At 44.0% G+C, this 22,018-nt stretch overlaps 1 protein-coding gene across 2 annotated transcripts in view; it reads right to left on the bottom strand.

Annotated features, from left to right (window-relative positions):
- Positions 1-22,018, bottom strand: part of LOC150002597 (lipoxygenase homology domain-containing protein 1-like) — a 147,205-nt gene that overhangs the window by 40,972 nt on the left and 84,215 nt on the right. For both annotated transcript variants that reach the window (XM_090285096.1, XM_090285097.1), the window contains exons 22-26: positions 20,691-20,866; positions 19,768-19,872; positions 8,870-8,998; positions 7,332-7,496; positions 4,174-4,355 (exon numbers count right to left, since the gene is read on the bottom strand). In XM_090285096.1, the coding sequence (XP_090141222.1) occupies positions 4,174-4,355; positions 7,332-7,496; positions 8,870-8,998; positions 19,768-19,872; positions 20,691-20,866 (757 nt within the window). The remainder of the gene's footprint in view (positions 1-4,173; positions 4,356-7,331; positions 7,497-8,869; positions 8,999-19,767; positions 19,873-20,690; positions 20,867-22,018) is intronic.

Genomic DNA, 22,018 nt, shown 5'->3' with positions numbered 1-22,018 from the left:
TTTGGCTCCCCAAGGCCCCCCCCCCACCAACCCATTTCCTGCTACTCCTCTTCTATATCTTTCCAATTCCAGCCTCTCAAACTTGACATTTTCTTGCCACAGGGCCTTTGCACATGCTTTCCCTGCTCATCCCCTCTCTTCTTCTTAACTAAGTCAGTGTCTGCCCCACCTCATCATTCAGGTCTGAGCTCAAGGATCACTTCCACAGGGAAGCCCCATGACCTCCTCATAAAGATCTCTTCATGGAAAGCTCTGACAGCATCCCACAGACCACCCACCCCTCGACCCAGAGCACTACCCGCAGTTGGAAGTTTGCATTTATTTGTGTGATATCCTCTCCTCTACCAGTGAAAGCCACAAGGGCATGCTCCCAAAGCCTAGGAAAGAACCTGTGGCCTAGGTGCTGAGTGAGTATTGACTGAAGGATGAAAGAATGATTATTTCCTCATCTGCAAAATGGGTGTGATAAGGTCAGCCAGGTTCTCTCCCACGCAGTGTTGACCCTTAACCATGATGGTGTGTGTGAAGGTCTCAGTGACCACTAATACGTGTGGGCGATAGTGAGTCCCTGAAATTTAGGGGCTGTCATCTCTCCTCTCTCCTGCCTGGAGCCTACAGTCACAGGTATGGGGAGGGACCCTGTCAGCAATGACTGATACTTCTCTTGGACCCCCCTAAGGAAGTAGCCAGGGCAAGACAAGGTCATAAGGCAAGGTCATCCAGTCAGGGGTGCCTGCCTCCCTGGTGATTTCTCTGCCATGCTGCCAACCCAGGGCCTCCAGGAGCCTCTTGGGTCTCTCCCAGCTCTCGTGTGTCATGCTCTGAAATGGAGCTATATATATCCATCCACACCCTGCCCAATCCTGAGGAGCATCTAGGAATTAATAACAGGATAAGAAATAAGTGAGGACCCCAGGGCAAAGGGAATAAGGGTACAGAAATGCCCAGTTTTTCTGGGCATGATGGGCTCATGGAATTCATGTCTTGAGGTTTGATTCGACAACCGGGGGTGTCAAGGGTGTGGGTGTGCAGACTTGAGTTTCCTGGTAGCCCCTCTGTGGAGCTGCCTGCCTCCCTGCCTGTTCCACCAGGTTCTTAGAGCTACAAGGAAATGGCATAGTCAGCTCTGGGCTGAATGAGGGCTCTTCAGGAGAGAGTGGCAGCTGAATGATTGAGTCATTCATCAAATGTGAAGCCTCTACAGTCCTAGATGGAAGTGACCTCTGAATGAACTGGTGCAGCCTCCGACCAGGTATCTTCCCTCCTCACACAGCTACCCACAGCTGATGCCAAGGGCAGGCCCCTCAGTAGTGCTCAAGGAACCTGCCCCCACTTACATTCTCACCCTCATCCTTTCCAATTTTAACTCTGGCTCTGCTACTCATGAGCTGTGTGACCTGAGACAAACCACTTGACCTTCCAGGCCTCAACTTCCTCATCTATAAAATGGGGGAGACTAGTGTCAGCTGAAGAAAGGGACATGGGCAGGGTAACCCCTTGAGGTCACTTCTAGGTCTAAGATCACAGACATGGCTCTTTTTGTCAACTATGTTGTCCTAGGTGACCAGCGTGGCACCACACTGCCAGGAACCATCAATTAACAAGGGCTCCCCAGCTGCTGCTGCCTCTGTTACCCTGCATCATGCCCCCCTGCTCCTCACTCCTCCATCAGGGAAGTGGAGTTCCCTGCGAACCCCCGAGGGGCACCCTGAATCATCATTAAACAAAGGTCGGTGATTCCAGGCTGATGTTAATGCCATGGCCATTTGTAAGGAGGGCCTAGTCTTTCATAGTGAGAGAAGCAGAGGCTATGGGTCGGATCCTTGGCTCACAGAATCTCCATGTGAGGACACTGAGCTGCCCAGCAGAACCAAGGAGAGAGGACTTGGTTGCCTCTCTCTCTGTCCAAGGGCCTCTTTTCCTCCTCCCCTGTCCCATCTCTGAGGTGCGAGAGATGTGGACCTTGACTTTGATGGGACTCTTATAGCTTTACTCAGCCAGCCATTCAGTCACATATATCATGCCAGGGACGCCATCTCAACCACGACCCCTCAGAGAGCAAGGAGGCCTTAGGGGACCACTGGCCATGGATGGTGGCCTCAGGGATGACTAAGAAAACATCAGAATCAGAAGGGACCCTGCCATTCTCCCAGGAGGTGAAAAGGTTAAGCAGAGAAAGCTCTGGAACTGAACTGTTTCAGTCTAAACTCTGGCTCTGATTTACTGTAATTACGTACAATGAGCGAGTTACATAACCTTCCTGTGCCATTTCAGCTGTAAGATGGGTGATCATACTACTTAACGCTTGGAAAGTGATGAGGATTGATCAAGTTGATATACACCGAGTGGTAAGAACAGGGCTGGCACATGGGAAGTGCAATAAATATGACTTATAATTGCAATTTCCCCATCCAATTTCTGTTCATCAAGACAAGTCCACAAGAGAGGGGATGGCTTGCTCATGAGCTAGCAGCTGATCTGAAGCCAGATCCAGATCCACAGCTATGGGCTCGCAATCCAGTGCTCATCCTCTTCCCCAAAGGTCAGTCAGAAAAGAAAAATGGAGAGAAAGGGACCCAAAGGTTGTTCGTGTGTTTCCAAGCTCTCATACACCCCCAACACCCAGATAGGTTTGAAAGAAATAAGGAAAAAAAAAAAAAAAAGCAACCAATGACTGGCAAATTGTAGCTGTTTGTTAGTGAGGACTTCATTGACAGAACTCCCCGCAAGTCATGCTGAGGTATAATCTCAGCCCAGCCGCTGACGGCAGCAGGCTTGGATGACTCAGGCACCGTGACATCTTGGGCGGGTGAGATGTAGTTTTATGGGACCAGATGAATCATCCTTGAATTTCCCTGGTTAAGAGATTCCACCAAGGCGGCCACCTTCTCACAACTACTGTTTGCTCCTAGAGAGGGGGGGGGGGCGGGGGGGGCAGGGATTCCCAGGAATGGACACTGGCCAGGGAAGAAGGAAGGGGCTCTGGACTTTGTTTCCCATCAGGAAATAAGGGCCACATCTCCAAAGGTCCCCACCCCTTAGACAGTCCATCTGAGACTCCCAGCTCTTCTCCCTCAGAGTCATTCCTTTAAGTCCTGCTGCATCTGCTCCTCTGTCCTAGTCATGTCACTCTCTTCCTGTCCCCTCTGGCCAAACCTCAAAGCACATGCTGTGTTTACTTTTACCTCTGCTCTTTGGCTACCATGTTCCCCTGGCTTGGGATGTCTCCTTCCTTGTCCCCATTTCATGTCCAGCTCAAAGCCACCATGTCTAGGGAGCCTCTCCCTTCTCTGCACACTCACAGCAAGCTCAGTCAGCCCCATGTACACTCATCCACATGGATGAGTCTCCTGCAGGGGCTAAGAGCACACATTCTGAGCCAGTCTCCCTGGGTTGGAATCCTGCTTCCTCTGTGCCCTAGCTGTGTGATTTTATGTAAGCTACTAAATCTCTGTGCCCCGGTGAGCCAATATAGGCACAGCCCTATGACAGTGCCTTCTTACCCATAGAGTCGGTTAGGATGATGATCGCCTGACTCTGTCATTAGACCTGTGTGGAGGTCAGGGGCTCCCCAAACCCTCCCAGGCAGAGTCTGTGTCCTCCCGTTCTCTTGTGTTTCCCATACAATCTACCACTCAGTGGGTCCACAGAGGAGGCACTGAGCTGAAGTGTCCAGGACACCAAGTTGCTTTGACCTACATCCAAAGTAAACATCGACCAAATAAAGCTCCAAGAAGAATGTGGAATGTTCTGTATCAGGTTGTCAGTCATAGCTTGGCAGATGAGGAGGGACACAGGTATGCGATGTGTAAGTCTGAAAGCCAGGCTCTCCCCATGGACAACGACAACGTTTGTTGTCGTTGGTAGCACTGGAGATGGCCCAAGGGGATTTGGAATTGTGCCTCAAGTTTCCCTAAGCCCCACCAACTCCTTATGGCCTCTGATCTTGACCCTAGTTCTGCAGGTGAGAGCAAGGCTCACCATCCTCCTGGTTTCTCAGATGCAGTGAGGCCCAGAGAGGTTAATGAACTATTCCTCTTCCTCACTAACTGCAGCCCATCAGGGTGGAAAAGCGTCTGCCTCTGGGCACAGGGCTCTGTCTCCTCACTGGCCATCTAGGCCTACCTCCCCCTCCCCGTTCTGGCTCCCTGGGAGCCTGCTGAGCCCACGTACCTCCATAATGAAGCGGGAGGCCGACTTCCTCTCAAAAAACAACTTCTGCTCCCTCTTGTTGAAGCACAGGAATTTCTGCTCAGTGCACAGGCCATTGGAGCCATAGATGATGACGAAGATGTTGGCATTTGTCCCAGCGGCAAAGACATCACTAGTGTAGATGGTGATCTCATAAGGGATAACTGGGTGGGGGGTGGGGAGAGGGAAAATCAGAGAGGATGTGAGAATAGAAAACAAATATGGGCAAGGTCAAGTTCTTCACCAGCATCACAGTCCCAGACCCCATCCCTGCGAGATGAGGCTGCCCAGGGACCTGGAATTTCACATGGTTACCTCACATAATGAGGTAAAATTGTTTGGTGACATTTCAGTTTGTTGCATTTGTATATAAATGTGTATACTTACTAAGGGTCATAGTAAAAAAAAAGGAAAACCCAGAGAACAGTTTAAGAGGAAGTTTTCCCTATCCTGTGACTGTGACCCTTGAAAGGAGTTAGATGTTACCTTCTCACAGGTGTCCACAACCTTTTCCAGAGGAGGGATTTGCTTTTCACTTATCGTCATAGTTACCTTGCTGTAGAACTGTAGCAATAATACTTGTAATAGTAGTCATCATCATTCACTGTACTTACTATATGCCAGACTCCATACTAAGCATTCTGCATTCCTTATCCCATCTAACCTTCACAGTGACCCCATGGAGTTGCTATTGTTGTACTCAGTTTTACAAATGAGATAACCAAGGCTCAAAGAGGTGAAATAACTATCCGCAGTCATCTTATGTCTGGTCACTGGTAGAATTTGAACTTGAACTTGAACTCAGGTAGTTCTGACCCCAAATCCTGTGTGGTCAACCTCTATGTGTGCTGTTGTCATAAACTGAAGGTGAGTACAGCTACGTACCCACAAGCCACAAGGAGGGGCAGCCTATGCAGGTGACCACTGGTCACACAACGGCCCAAACCTCACCCGTGGTTAAGAGGAAACACAGTCTGACTCTTCCAGGCCCTCGGGCAATACCAGAGGTGCCTTCTCTGCAGCACAAAGTCCCTTCTTCTAAGTCCTCTTTGGTTTGTCCATGACCTGCTGCCCGTGAGGCCTTGAGCAGAGATTCTGGCAATGGATTTGAGCTTTCCTGAGACAAGCTGGCAGTGAGAGAAGCCCTGGGAATGTCTGAGCAGGAAAAGCCCACCCTTCACCCTCAATGTCCTAGCCCTAGGCTCTGATTTATTTCCTGGTTGCTAGTTCTGCCTCTGCCATTGAGTTGCTCTGTGTCCTTAGGCAAGTGGCTATACTTCTCTGAGCCTTTGTTTCCTTGCCTATAAAATGAAGAGGTTTAACTAAATCTGTGGTTTTCAGTTCCTTTAACTGTAGACTTCTTATAAATACATTTATCGAGAATGTTCAGAAAAATATATTGACTTTTCACAGCTGAGGTGCTACTCTGGGTGGCATGGACTGAGATCTGGGGCCATCCCTCCTCATCCCTTCTCCTCTTCCCACCTGCTGCCTCAGATACCCATTCAACTGCCTGGTAGCCTCAGAACATAGGTTGAAGACTAAGGTTCCTCCCAGCCCTGGCATGATATGATGCTGATGTTCAGGGCTCCATGCTGTGTCCTGCCTCCCCCATTAAGCCTATAAGTTCAGACCTTACAACAGCCCCCTTCCTAATTTATATGCCTCTGCTGTGTGGTTTCACGTGCACTGGGCAGCCATGATGAACTGCTTTGAGTCATTCTGGTTCTCTGATGATGATGGTTGGGCCCTGGGCCCCATCATTCCTGGACCTCAGTGTCTCAGCTCTTAGAGTTCCTTGTCTTTGGGACCCCAGAACCATCTACTATCAGGGACGTAGGTTCTGAGGAGCAGATTTCTCCTCTCTGTGCTCCCACATGGGGAGAGCTAAACTTCAAAGGTGGCTCCATAGCCCTTCAGTCTGAAACTCAGGTCTTTCCTGCCCTGTTACTTTTATCCTTTTTGACAAATGTGAATGTAAGACAGAGGGCAGATGGATTAGTTTTAATATTAGGCTGGAACTGCTGAATATATTCAAGGTCAGGCCACACAAATTTTTTAACTTTTATTTTTCTATAAAGAGCAGGGCCTGACCTAGGGCATAAAGGGAGAAATGACTAGTTCTGGCTTGAAAGTTCCCACCCAATACTGTCACTGGCTCTGTGTGGTCTGTCAGGTCAGTGTGTCTGTCCCTGACAGCAGGCGAATCTTGGGAGCAGAGACTGGAACTAGAATTTGCTTTGTATATGCAGGGACCTTACTAGAAGGAAATGTCACTTTATTTTAGTCTTTGAACTGGAAAGTATTTGGATGATCTGCCCCTGGCCAGTTTAATTGCTATAGGCCAAAAATAAAAATAAAAATAAAAATCTTGTTCATTACTGATTTATATTAAATGTGAGCTGTTTGGAGGAAATAGTTTGACATAACTAATTATTTGGCTAAAAAGAAACTGTACTCTCTGGGTTAAGTTATGATTTTAGCAAATTCAGACAGATCTTTATAGCTCAACTGACCTCAATCTGAGTCCCAATAGCTAGTGTTTACCTGTATGTATAGAGACATTTAATACATAGTTTCTGATGACGATAGTGGAAAGGAAGTGTCAAAACTTCATCCAATTATTTCCCATCCTCTTTTCTTTTAGCTGGAAAAAGGAATTAAATTTACCTTCTTTTCAATTTGTCCCCCAATCAGGATAAAATCTTATGATAGTGATTTCTCTGGCATGTTAATGACTGGAATGGGGACAGTTGATGGCATTGGTAATGGTACTTCACAGTGAGATCTTTATCTTTCTTCCTTTTTGGATCTTAAACCACTCTGCTTTAATATCTTTGTCTTACAGGTGGGGAAACTGAGTCCCAGAGAGTCCCAGAGAGGTCAGGCCCTCTCTGCCTGTTGTCATCAGCTAATTTGGGGTGCAGTTTGCAATTAGTTCCATCTTTTCTTTCCTGGGTCCAGGGCTCAGCCCACAGCCTGCACAGAGTGCAGGGAATTTGGAAAAGGAGCTAGAGACCCAAGTCTCCAAGGTAGACCTGGCCCAGAGTGGACACACTGGAGGAGGGATTGGAACTCAGGTGCAATAGCAGGTAATGGAATGTGGAAACAGAGCCAGCCTCATAGTGTATGGTTCCTACATGGTGTGTACAGCCTCGTCTGCAGCTCTTCATGGAAGAGGTCCCTGACGATGGCCCCGTCATCTTGATCCTTGGCTAGCCAGCGGCCACAGGGGAACGTCATGCACTTCCCAAGAGATGGGGCATCCACCTCTACCCAGTCTAAAAACCAGCCTGGAGCCTTTCCTGGAGGGAGAGGAGACACAGAACCCATCAAGGACTTCTACAGGGTAGTTTCCTGTGGGTAGCATCAGGGACTCCAAACATCCTCCCCTATGCAACAGCTGATGTCTTCAACCCCACAATGACCATGTTTTCCCTTGTGCTTCCAGAATTTCTAAAATGATTCCTGTGAAAACATGCACCTTGCTGATGCTGGATTGCACTCCAGGCTACTGTCAGTGACATTGGCAAGAGCAAAGGAGCATTGGAGGAGACAACAGGAGGGCAGAGTCTGAGGGGAGGGAAGCAAGGACACTGTCCAGGGTGGAAGGCATTCCAAACAGAAAGCCCAGAGATGCCAAAGAGAGACTGTCTTACAAGGACTTCATAAATCTACCCACAGGGATGGCTCTCCCAGCTCCCTGGTCTCAGTTTGTGGTTCATGAATGGAAAGGAAATCAGTGTAGAATTGATGTTTCTTCTTGGGAAAGGGAGTGTTCAAGCTTAAAAAGGTACTGGAAGCCAGGAAGAGAACCCGGTCTCTCAGTCCTAGGTGCTAAGAGGAGGTCTTCTTCTGCAGGCTTAGAAGACAAGGTTTGAATGCCAAGCCAATGAGTCCAATTTTACTGAGAAAGAACAAACTTGGGCACACCCTTTGGGAGTAGTGTCAGTGGATTCTAGAAAGGATTGACTAGACCAGTGGTCCTCAAAATGGGGTCCCCAGACCAGCAGCCTCAGCATTATTTGTAAGGAATATAAATTCTTGGGTTCCACCCAGACAAGTCAAAGACTCTGGAGATGGGACCTAGAGACTGTGTTTTAATAAGTCCCCCAGGTGGTTCTGATACACACTCAAATTTGAGAACCACTGAGTTAGATCAGGGATTCTCAAATCTGACTGCACATTAAAGTTACTAGGAGTTGGGGGTTAAGGAAAGCTTTTTGTTTAAAGGATTTAATTTATTTATTTTTGAGAGAAGGGAGTGGGGGTGGATAGGAGGGCAGAAACATCAATGTGTAAGAGAAACATCAATCAGTTGCCTCTTTCACACGCCCCCCCAACTGGAGACCTGGCCACAACCCAGGCACGTGCCCTGACTAGGAATTGAACTGGTGACGTTTTGTTTTGTGGGGTGATGCCCAGCCAACTGAGCCACACCAGTCAGGACTAAGGAAAGCTTTTAGAACCACCAGTGTCCAGGCCCACCCCAGACCAATTAGATCTGAATCTCCAAGGGAAGCTAGGGCTCCTCTGGGCTGAAGGGAGCTAGGAAGTTATGTTGTTATGGAAGGCAGATAACATCCAAGTTTTCCCCAGATTCCTTCCCAGACACCCCGTGGGACCTGTTTGTGGTTCTTAGGTTCTTAGCAGGGAACAGAGGGGAGGGAAGCCAGACCTGTGTTGTCATGGCCGATTCTGATTTTCCATAGATCTCCCAGGTCCAGCGTCTCCACTGTGAAGATTTCAGTGCTGTCCCTCTCAAACTTGTTACTGTTGTTCTTGGAGGATTTCAGGGCGGTCATTCCTGCCAACCAAACAACCTCAACATGACTGGCTGGCACTGAGACCTGTCAAGTATGGTCTGCCTGCCCCTTTTAGCCTTTCCTCATAATGACCAAATTTTGAATTTTCATCAATTTTAGTCTGTGCAATTACCATCCACTGAGCAACTTTGGCATATTTATTATGATGTGTATCTTTTTGTTGGGCATTGCCATAACCCTCTGAGATATGTATTTTTACTTCTGATTTGTATTTAAAGACAAGGAGACATACCACAAGGCTAAGGGCCTTATACAAGACCATCCAGGAGAAGGTGGTAGGGACCTAAGTCAGTGTCTGCTCCCCTTTCATACCCCTCACGTTTCTGCATGTGGGAAGGGAGACATGACAAAGCCACCCTCCCCATGTTCCCTGGGGAAACAGGGGCTCTCCTGAAGGATGGGGCACGTGGGAATTGTCTGGAGACTCTTCTCTGGCTATCAGAGGATGGATGACTTCCAATGCCCCTCACCAGCCATCTCACATATGCAGTCTGTCCTGGGACCTTGGCTGTGGTTTCACTCTGAAATCTGAGGTGGTCTCAATGCCATTGCCAGCCCCTACTGTCTCATTATGTATTGCACTGTCTTCAAGTTTTCTTACCCCGTAAGTCTCAGCTCTATGCCCACCCTAAGTAGAAAGTCTTCTGATATAGACTCATGACAATGTACAAAAATCAGACAGACCTTGGTTCAATGCTTGGCTTTGCCAGTGAACATGTGGGTGGCCACGGGAAATTTACTTAATTCTCTGATATTTGGTCTCCTCAAATGTCAAAATGGGAGGTCTTTGGGCCTTCCCACTGAGTCATTGTGAGGACTTAATAAGATGATGACTACTGAGTGCTCAAGAATGGTCCAGCGCATAGAAACCCCTTTGCAAATAAAAGCAGTTGTTAGAGATCATTAATTCCAGGGCCCATCATTCTGGATCTATCACAATGATACACATTTCTAAGTTATGACTTAGTTCATTCATTATACACTATCTAAACTATTAAATAATAAAAATGTATGTTTTTGAGTGTCATTTTGCCTCAAATATTTTACATGTTCAATTTCATTAAATCCACAACTCTATGAGACACATCATAGTTTAATCTCCATTTTACAAATGGGGAAAACTAAGGCAAAGAGAGGTTCAGCAACTTTCCCAAGGTCACACAGATAGTAAGTGGTTATAGCAGAAATTGAAACCAATCAGTCAAGCTTCAGTTCATGCTCTACCACCACACCATTGTATTAGAATATGAGCACCCCAAGAGCATGCACAGGCCCCTTCATTATTCAATGATGTTTGGCACAAGACTCTGGATCAACAAGGTTTTGAGCAAATACCTGATGATTACCTGAAGGACTGACTGTCTCTGAACTCACTCAGAATGGCTGAACAGGTAGCCCAAGTGAATGGCTGATGCTGGCACTAAGTGTCACCTTCTCTGAGTACCTAGGCAGAGGCTCTTGAATGACTCCAAATTCCCTGAGCATCTCGTATTGAGAGTAGCCTGGACCACATCAGCTACGAGGTTGGGAAGAGCCACCACTTTCCTTGCTGGGGTGGGGTTAGAGTTAGGGTGACCTCTACCATTGGAGCAGAAGGAGAAAGCTGGCAGAAGACACAGAGAAGAGACCATTCACTGTTTGGACTGTGGAGGCCCTTCGTTGTGCTTTTAAAATCAAATAGAGTGATGTCTGCAGGAAGGACATGGGAAATGGTAAACACTTTAAGAAAGGCCTGGAAATCGACTGATCATAGGATCAGGCACCACTGCCTGGGATGAGGACACTGAAAGGAAGTGACTTACATGGCTCCCACATACATCTCAGGCTCTAGAGGCAGCAGTGAGGACAGGAGAGAGGGCAACAAGGCTGCCTTAGGAAGGGTGAGGAAGAATTTCCAAAGAAAACAACACTCCCAGGCCAGGTAGCCAAGTCACCTAACACAGAGATTTATAATAAAACAGAACTGCCTTTCTCTGATGAGGCTAGTTGTGTGCAACCTGTCACGAGTCAGAGTCATGCAAGAATATACGATGAGAAAAGGATAGGCTCTTCAATAAATGGTGCTGGGAACACTGAGTAGTCACATGTAAAAGAATTAATCTGGATTCTTATTTTACACCATACACAAAATTCGATTCAAAATGGATTAAAGACGTTAACATAAGACCTGAAACTAACTGTAACACTCTAACAAGAAAACAGGGCAAAAGCTTCAGGACATTAGCCTTGGTGATGATTTCATAGATATGACACCAGAAGCCCAGACAACAAAAACTAAAGTAAACTAGTGGAACTATATCAAACTGAAAAGCTTCTGACAGCAAAAGAAACTTTTAACAGAGTGAAAAGGCAACCTACAGAATGGGAGAATATATTTGCCAACCATATATCAGATAAGGGGTTAATCTCCAAAATATATAAGAAACTCCTACAATTCAATAGCAAAAAACTAATAACTCAATTTTAAAAACTGGGCTAAGAACTTAAACAGACATTTCTCCATAAAATACATAGAAATGGTCAAGATTATATGAAAAAGTGTTCATTGTCACTAATCGTTAGGGAAATGCAAATCAAAACCACAATGAGATATCACCTCACACTTGTCAGGATGGTTGCTATAAAAAGAAAGACAACAAGTATTGGTGAGGATGTGGAGAAATTAGAACTGGAGATCGAAGATAGTGAAGGAATGAGGGGAGGCTGTGCTTGCTTGCTTCCAAGACCTGTCTGTAGTTTAGGCTAATTGTGGACAGAGCATCTTAGTTAAAACTGGATACTGGCAGGAGTTGAAACTCAGCTCTGCTGGACCAGAGAAGACCATCTGGGAGTGACCTGTCTGGTGAAGATAGTGGAGGAGAAAGGGGCAAGATGGTATTTCTGGCTGGCTTGGCTCCCTGAGTTGTGGCTCGCTGTGTGCAAATATTTTTTAGTGACCCCAGGTTTCCTCTGAGAGGAGTCGGGTGGAGAGTGAGGCTTTCTGCCTGCTGGCAGAGCCAGGAGTGGGCCAGGTGTTGTCTGGCTCTGAAAGGCAAGGAACAGCATGTTTGTGGTGTGTGTGTGTGTGTGTGTGTTTTCCCTTCTCATTTGATTTTGTGTGTGTGTGTGTGTGGACAAGGGAAGAAAGACTGGGGGTTAAGATTCTTGAGGAATGCAGGCTCAGAAGTGCACTCGCCCATACCCCAACCCTCCCCCTAGGACACGAAAGTGCAAATATGGAAGTTCCTCAGTCCACTCACGTAGGTGAGCAACCAGCCTGGAGGCCTGCACACAGAGGTGTCCATGGCCTGTCCGCCCAACCATGCAGCCAACCCGCAGGTCTGTGCACAGAAGTGCCCCCAGCCTGCATGCCCAAGTTCATAACCAGCCCGCCCACTGTGGGCCCCTTGCCAGTGCACAGAAGAGCCTGCGACATGCCCACTCCAGTGTGCAACCAGTCAACTCGCCCCTGGCCTGTGTGAGAAAGCGCACTCACCCCTGGCTGAGGCCAAAGGAGGGTGACATGATCTAGAGGCACTTCATAAAAAGTCTTGGGCATGGCTCTGGAGAAAGAGCTGGGAGAGCAGCGGACTGGATTCCAGTACAGAATCATCCCCAGTGCTACGGGAGAAATATCTTAATGAGACTACTCCCCTCCAAATGGCATCAACTGGAGGCAGCAGCTCAACAAATGCATACTAGAAGGTCACACCACAAAGGCAGGAAATAAAAGCAGGTCAATCTAAGAACAGAAACAACAAGAAGACCCACCCAAAATAGGGAGAAGGAGAAATAACATCCCAACAAAAGGAAAGGAGGAATTTCTAGGAGGAAGGATAGATGAAATAGAGGCAAGCAAATTATCAGACATGGAATTCAAAACAATGGTAATGATAAACCTCAATAAACTCAACAAACTTAGAGAAAACTACAATAAACTTCAGGGGAACTACAAAGAACTCCAGGGAAACTACAAAGAACTTCAGGGAAGCAACAAGAAACTTACTGAGAACTACACCAGCATGAAAAAGGACATAGAAACTATCAATAAGAGCCAGGAAGAAATGAAGAATACGATTTCTGAACTGAAGAACACAGTAGAAGCAATCAAAAGCAGGCTAAATGAAGCAGAGGACCAATCAGTGAGCTAGAGGACAGCATAGAAAAAAATTTCCAGGCACTGCAACAAAATGAAAAAAGGCTGAAAAGGAATGAAGAGGGTTTAAGAGAACTTCAGGACAACTTGAAATGCAACAATATCTGTATCATAGGGATACTAGAAGGAGAAGAAGAGGAACAAGAGATAGAGAACCTGATTGAAAAAGTATTGACAGAAAACACCCTTAACACAAGGAGAGAAAAGGTCATGCAAGTCCAAGAAGCACAGAGGGTCCCAATGAAGATAAATCCAAAAAGGCCCACTTCAAGGCACATCATAATTAAAATGGCAACATTCAAAGATAAAGAGAGAATCCTAAAGGCAGCAAGAGAAAAACAGCAAATAACATACAAGGGAGCTCCTATAAGGCAATCAGCTGATTTCTCAACAAAAACACTACAAGCCAGAAGGAAATGGTCAAAAATATTTCAAACAATGAAAAATAAAGGCCTACAACCAAGACTACTCTACCCAGCAATGATTTCTTTCAAAATGGAAGGTGAAATAAGGAGTTTCCCAGAAATGGGAAGATTAAGAGAATACATCTTCACCAAACCAGCATTGCAAGAGATGCTAAAGGGAATGCTGTAAGAAAAAGAAGAAAGAGAGGGAGAGGAACACAGGTACAAAGAAAAATAAATAAATACCTGTCAATAATAACCTTAAATGTACATGGATCAAATGCTCCAATCAAAAGACAAAGAGTAGCTAAATAGATTAGAAAACATGACCCACATGTAGGCTGTTTACAAGAGACACACCTCAAAAGAAAAGACACACATAGAATGAGAGTCAAGGGATGGAAAAAAAGTATTCCAAGCAAATGGACATTTAAAAAAAGCTGAGGGAGCAATACTAATAACAGACAAAACAGATTTCACAGCAAAGGCCATATAAAGAGACAAAGAAGAAAAATGCATAATACTTAAGGGAACGATCCATCAAGAAGATATAACGCTAGTAAACATATGTGCACCCAACATAGGAGCACCCAAATATATAAGGAAAATTTTGGAAGACTACAAGAAAAATATCAAAGGCAACACACTCATGGTAGGGGACTTTAACACCCCATTGTCAACAATGGACAGATCTTCAAAGCAAAGAAACACCAAGGATATTGACACATTGAACAGCACTCTAGACCAAATGGACTTAATTGATATATATAGAATTTTTCACCCCAAAGAAGCAAAATATACCTCCTTTTCAAATGCACAAGGAACATTTTCAAAGATAGACCACATGGTAGGACACAAAACAAGCCTCAACAAATTCAAGAAAATTGAAATTACATCAAGTATCTTCTAAGATCACAAAGCCTTGAAACTGGAAATCAACCTCAAGAAAAAAGCCCAAAGACATTCAAACTTGTGGAGAATAAATAACATGCTATTAAATAATGAATGGGTTAACAAGAAAATCAAGGAAGAAATCAAGAAGTTTCTGAAAACAAATGATAATGAACACACAACAGCCCAACACATATGGGACACAGTGAAAGCAGTCCTGGGAGGAAAATTCATAGCAATACAGGTCTACCTAAAAAGGATAGAAAAACCTCCAATAAAAAATCTAACCCTACAGCCACAAGAACTGGAATAACAACAACCAAAGCCCAGAGCAAGTAGAAGGAAGGAAATCATCAAGATCAGAGCAGAATTAAATGACATAGAGACTAAACAAACAATTCAAAAGATCAATAAAACTAGGAACTAGTTCTTTGAAAAGATAAACAAAACCAATAAGCCTTTAGCCAGGCTCGTCAAGAAAAAAACCAAGAGGACCCAAATAAACAAAATCAGAAATGAAAGAGGAGAAATCTCAACCAATATCACAGAAACACAAAGGATTGTAAGAAATTACTACAAACAACTGTATGGCTAGAAACTTGACAATCAACATGAAAATTTCTAGAAACATATAATCTCCCAAAACTGAATCAAGAAGAAGCAAAAAGTCTGAATGGGTTGATAACAAGGAGCAAAATTGAAGCAGTAATCAAAAAAATGTCAGCACACAAAAGCCCTGGACTGGATGGCTTCACCAGCGAATTTTACAAAACATTTAGGGAAGAACTAATGCCTACCATTCTCAAACTATTCCAAAAAATCCAAGAAGAGGGAAAACTCCAGAACTCTTTCTATGAAGCCAGTATTACCCTAATTCCAAAACCAGGTCAATACAAAACAAGGAAAGAGACTTACCAGCAATATCACTGATGAACATGATGCTAAAATCCTCAACAAAATATTGGCAAACCAGATCTAGTAACACATTAGAAAAATCATACACCACGATTAAGTGGGATTCATCCCAGGGATGCAAGAATGATTTAATATTTGCAAATCAATAAATGTAATATACCACATAAACAAAATGAAAGATAAATATGACATGACCATTTCAATAGATGCTGAAAAAGCATTTGATAAAGTACAACACCCATTCATGATGAAAACACTCAGCAAAATGGAAATAGAGGGAACATACCTCAACATAATAAAGGTCATATACGAGAAACCTGAAGCCAACATCATAGTCAATGGACAAAAACTGAAAGCATTCCCCTGAGATCAGGAACAAGAGAGGGATGTTCACTCTCTCCACTCCTATTCAAGATGTTGTTGGAAGTTCAACCCACAGTAGTCAGACAAGAAAAAGAAATAAATGGCATCCAAACTGGAAAAGAGGAAGTAAAACAGTCATTGTTTGAAGATGACATGATAATGTACATAGAAAGCCCTATAGACTCCACTAAAAAACTACTCAACATAATAAGTGAATTTTACAAAATAGCAAAATACAAAGTCAATATTCAGAAATCAAAGGCATTTCTGTACAGTGAAAATAAAATATCAGAGATAGAAACTAGGGAAAAAAATCCCATTTGCTATAGCAACAAGGAAAATAAAGTACCTAGGAATAAACTTAACCTAAGAGATAAAAGACCTGTACTCAGAAAACTACATATAACTGAAGAAAGAATTAAGAAAGATACAAATAAAGCCCTGACTGCTGTGGCTCAGTGCATTGAGCATCAGCCTGCAGACCAAGTGTTGCTGGTTCAATTCCCAGTCAGGGCACATGACTAGGTTGCACGTCAGGTACCCAGTTGAGGGTGTGAATGAGAGGCAACCATACAGTGATGTTTCTCTCCCTCTCTTTCTCCTTTCTCCTCTCTCTAAAAATAAATAAACAAACAAATAAATTATTTATTTTTTTAAAAGAAAGATACAAATAAATGGAAGCATATACCATGTTCATGGGTGGGAAGAATCAGCATTATTAAAATGTCCATACCACCTAAAGAAATTTGTAGATTCAATGCAATCCTTATTAAAATGCCAGTGACATATTTTACAGACCTAGAACAAATACTTCAAAAATTTATATGGAACCAAAAAAGAACCTGAACAGTCACAGCAATCTTGAGACAGAAGAACACAGTTGGAGGACTCACAGTACCTGACACCAAACTATATTATAAGGCCACTGCAATCAACACAGTCTGGTACTGGCATAAGAACAGACATATAGATCAATAGAACAGAATAGAGAGCCCAGAAATAAACCCAGGTCTATGTGGTCAACGAATATTTGACACAGGGGGAAGGAACATAACACGGAATGAGAAGAGCCTCTTCAACAAATGGTGCTGGGAGAACTGAACAGGGACATGCAAAATAATGAAACTAGACCACCAACTTACACCACACATCAGAATAAACTCAAGATGAATCAAAGACTTAAATGTAAACCGTGACACCATAAAAGTCCTAAAGGAAAACATAGGCAGGAAAATTTCAGATATCCAACATAACAACATTTTCACCAATACATCTCCTAAGGCAAGAGAAATAAAGGAAAGAATAAACAAATGGGACTACATCAAACTAAAGAGTTTCTGCTCAGAAAAGAAAACATCAGCAAGATGAAAAGGGAACCAACCATATGGGAAAATATATTAGCCAATGATACCTCAGACAAGGGATTGATCTCTAAAATATATAAAGAAATTATACTTCTCAACACCAAGAAGACAGACAGCCCACTTTAAAAACGGGCAAAGGACCTGAACAAACACTTCTCCAAGGAGGATATACAGAAGGTCTCTAGGCATATGAAAGAATGCTCAATATTACTAGCCATCAGAGAGATGCAAATAAAAATCACAATGAGATACCACCACTTTACACAAGTCAGAGTGGCCATCATTAACAATTCAACACATAACAAATGCTGGCGAGGATGTGGAGAAAAGGGAACCCTGGTGCACTGTTGGTGGGAATGCAGACTGGTGCAACCACTATGGAAAACAGTATGGAACTACCTCAAAAAACTAAAAATGGAACTGCCTTTTGAACCAGCGATTCCATTGCTAGGATTATACCCGAAGAATCCTGAAACCCCAATTCAAAAGAACCTATGCACCCCTATGTTCATAGCAGCAGTGTTTACAATAGCCAAGTGCTTGAAACAGCCTAAGTGCCCATCTGTAGATGAGTGGATCAAAAAACTGTGGTACATTTACACAATGGAATACTTTGCAGCAGAAAGAAAGAAGGAACGTCTACCATTTGCAACAACATGGATGGAACTAGAGAGAATTATGCTTAGTGAAATAAGCCAGGCAATGAAAGACAAATACTGTATGATATCACCTAATACAGGAAAATAATGAAAAAAACAAACAAATGAACAAAATTGAACAAGGAACAGAAAAACAGTTATCAAGGGGTTGGGGGATAGTAGGGGTAAATAGGAGAAGGGTCTAGTAAAGGAACTAGTATAAATAACCCATGGACATGGACAATAGGATGGGGAATGACTGTGGGAGAAGGGGTGGGCTGGGTAGGGGGGAGTTATGGGGGGGAGAAATGGGACAACTATAATAGAAAAACAATAAAATTAAATTAAATTTTAAAAAAAGGCAATGTCATTACACCTATTTTCTTAAAAAAAAAATAAAACTATACACCTTAAAAACAACACACACACACAATGAGATACCACTTTACACCAGTCAGAATGGCCATCATCAACAATTCAACACATAACAAATGCTGGCGAGGATGTGGAGAAAAGGGAACCCTGGTGCACTGTTGGTAGGAATGCTGACTGGTGCAGCCACTATGGAAAACAGTATGGAACTACCTCAAAAAACTAAAAATGGAACTGCCTTTTGAACCAGCGATTCCATTGCTAGGATTATACCCGAAGAATTCTGAAACCCCAATTCAAAAGAACCTATGTACCCCTATGTTCATAGCAGTGCTGATTACATTAGCCAAGTGCTGGAAACAACCTAAGTGCCCATCTGTAGATGAGTGGGTCAAAAAACTGTGGTACATTTACACAATGGAGTACCATGCAGCAGAAAGAAAGAAGGAACTTCTGCCATTTCTGACAACATGGATGGAACTAGAGAGAATTATGCTTAGCGAAATAAGCCAGGCAAAGAAAGACAAACATCATATGATATCACCTAATACAGGAAACTAATGAACAACACAAACATGCAAAATTGAACCAAAGGCAAGTAAATAAGAAGCAGACTAACGGTTACCAAGTAAGGGGGTGGGAGGGAGAGAAGTGGGGTAAGTAGGGGAAGGGTTTAGTAAAGGAACTAGTATAAATAACCCATGGACATGTATGATACAACAAGGTGGGTATTGACTGTGGTAGAAGGGGTGGGCTGGGTGGAGGGGAGAAACAGGAGGAAAGGTGGGAAGACTGTAATAGAAAAACAGTAAGTAAATCAAAAATTTAAAAAAAAATGAGAACCTTTGTACACAGTTGGTGGAATGAAAAATGGTACAGTTGCTATGGAAAATAGTTTGAAAGTTCCACAAAAAATTAAAAATAGAACTACCATGTGATCCAGCAATCCCGCTTCTGGGTATAGATCCAAAAGAATTGAAACCAGGATCTTGAAAAGATATTGGCACTCCCACATTTATTGCAGCACTGTTCACAATAGCTAAGATGTGGAAGAGAAATCTAAATGTCCATTGACAGATGAATGGATGAAGAAAATGTGGTATATACATACAATGGAATACTATTCAGCCTTTTAAAAGGACAGTCTGCAGTTATGCAACAACACAGATGTTCTTTAAGGACATTGAATTAAGTGAAGTCAGTAAAACATAGAAAATAAATACAGCATAATTCCACTTCTATGATCTATCCCAAATAGTCAAATTCATAAAATCAAGGACTGGAATGGTGTTCACCAGGAGCTAGGGAGTGGGGGTGATAGTACAGAATTATTAATCAACAGACATAAAGTTTCAGTTTAGTGAGCTTTATAAGCTCTAGAGATCTGCCTTATAACACATACCTATAGCCAACAATACTGTGTTATTGTACATACAAACTTTAAGAGGAGAGATCTCACATTAAGTGTTTGTCCCATGATAAAATAAAATAAAACAATAAAGGGGAATTCTTGAAGTGATTTTTTAAAAACACACACACACACACACACACACACACACACTCACACACAGAGGAGCACAACCAGGATTTCCTTGGAATGTTCTGCTGAGTCTTGTAGTCCTCCTGGGGACAATGTGGATGAACCTCAGACCTGTGTTGCTTTCTTACCAGTGTTGTCTTGCGTGCCAAAGAGAGTGATGAAGACATTGGCGTCTGTGCCTGCATTCTTCTTGTCTCCAGTCTTTACAGTCACTGAGAATGTGGTAGATTTATCTGCAGGAGAGGAGTGTGGAGAAGGGAGTGGTAGACTGCTCCTCCCATGAAGAAAGGAGAGAGAAAACATACTGAGTATATTTCTATGCACATGTTGACTACTTCTATGAATCACTTTACTGCAGGATATGTTGCTCTGCAGTTGCCTTTAGCCTGGAAACTTCCTGAAGGCAGAGATGAGGTCTCCCCCACCTCCAACTCACACAGGAAGCCCTCAACCAATAGAGTTGTAGGATGCTTAAGGGAGACTTGGGGGACTGTGAGGATCAGAGGCTCACCATCCAGGACCCCTAGTCTGACTCCTCCAGGTTTGGAAGACTTTTAGGGATCTGAGTTTCAAGGAAGGGAGCACAGGTATCATAGAACTCTTGAGAGTTCACTCTTTCTTTTAACAAAAATGTGCTGAGATCCTCTAATGTGCCTGGAAAGGAGAATACAAGGCTAAGTCAGAACCAGCTACCACCTATTCTATTCTATTCTATTCTATTCTATTCTATTCTATTCTATTCTATTCTACTATATTCTATTCTACTATATTCTATCCTACTCTATCCTATCCTATCCCATTCTATTCCATTCCACGCCATCACATCCCATACTTTGGATTGTATATACCCAGCCTTCTGCTAGACATGTGGGAATATGCTCACCCACCTCCCCATTCTTGCCACAGAGGAATGAGGGGGGCGTATAGATAGAAAGCCAGAGGAAGACGTAGCCAGAGCTCAAAGAGGAGAGAGGGAAGAAGGAGACCTAGAATGGGGCGAGGCAGAGGGCAGGGTGGCTGGAGGGAAGAAATCAGCCCTAGTTGAGGAAACCTTTTTGTTCCAGGCCCAAGTTGTCAAGGGGGTTGTTGTCACCCCCACCCCCACCCTCGTCGTCCTCTTCCTCGCTCGGCAGCAGCACATAGGACTCATCCACTGAAAACAGCTCCCTGGATAGCTGCCCATCATCGTCCTCCACTGACAGCCAGCGTTGGCATGGAAAGTAGTACCTGTGGTGGTGGGGAATGAGGACAGGTTGGCAATGTCTCCTTGGAAAGGTCTCATGAAGGAGTACTCACGGGCTGAGAAGTGAGGGGCTCTCAGGGGGCCCAGGTGCTCTCCAGCCTGTCCCCCACAGCACTGCCTCCTATCATAGCTGGCCTGGTAATCACCCCGATAGTGTCACTTGCCTTGAGTAGAGGACAGATATGGGGATGAGTCTCCAGACAACCCAGTGAAAGGTGCCTGAAGCAAGCGTAGCAGACCCTCAGCCAGGGTCATGTTGGAGGTATCTAGATCAAGAGGGATTTATGGGGACTGTTCCACCCTTTTTGGAGCTCATCTATTGGCCAGAAGAACTTTGGCAGAGAGGGTTGCACATAGAGAAGGTGCTCAACACCTAAGTGTGGAATTTTAATGAAATTACTCCATTTTGCTTTTGGAAGGTACAAAGTATGTGGCTGAGAACTGGCACAGCGGGGAGCTGGTGAGTCTGAGGAAGGGAGGTCCGAGTCAGACTCCATAGTGTAGAGGCCAATGGAGGAGCTTGGGTGGAAGGAAGGCAGACCAGGCCTGGGAGAGGCTGCAGAGTGGGGTAATTAAGGACTCGCCTCTGGAGCCAGACTGGGTTCAAATCCTGGCCTATAGTCATGGGACCCTGAACAAGTTTCTCGACCTCTCTGTTAGAATTTCTAGATTTAACTAATAAAATCACAGAACTCCAAATTAAATTTGAATTTTAGGTAAGCAATGAATAATATTTTAGTATTATAAGTACGTCTTTTTCAATATCAGGACATACATACAGTAAAATATTAATCATTGCTTATCTGAAAAACTGAGGTTCAGAATGACCCACATATCAAGAGTAGGAGAGAAAGGAGGTAAAGCTAACACTTCTGCCTCCTAGATCCTCATGGCTTTCGACATAGTGGAGTTGGAGGCAGCTGTTTCACTCCTGGCCCTTAGCACGGCATGTGTTTATTGAATTAACGAATGACTCAGCACGCCAAGCATAACTTTTATTCATTAGGTGGTGGAATAAGTATTTATGGCATGTCTGTTGTGCACCAGGCACTCTTCTAATTTCTAGGGAGGACACAGCCTAAAACGGATGAAGTCATTACCTAACGCACAGCCCTTCTTTTCTATTGTGGAGAGAG

Source organism: Furipterus horrens, unplaced genomic scaffold, assembly GCF_987537825.1.
Source record: "Furipterus horrens unplaced genomic scaffold, mFurHor1.1.pri manual_scaffold_8, whole genome shotgun sequence".
Lineage (NCBI taxonomy): Eukaryota > Metazoa > Chordata > Mammalia > Chiroptera > Furipteridae > Furipterus > Furipterus horrens.
The sequence above is the reverse complement of the archived record's forward strand: the minus strand, read 5'-3'. Positions and strand labels throughout refer to the sequence as shown.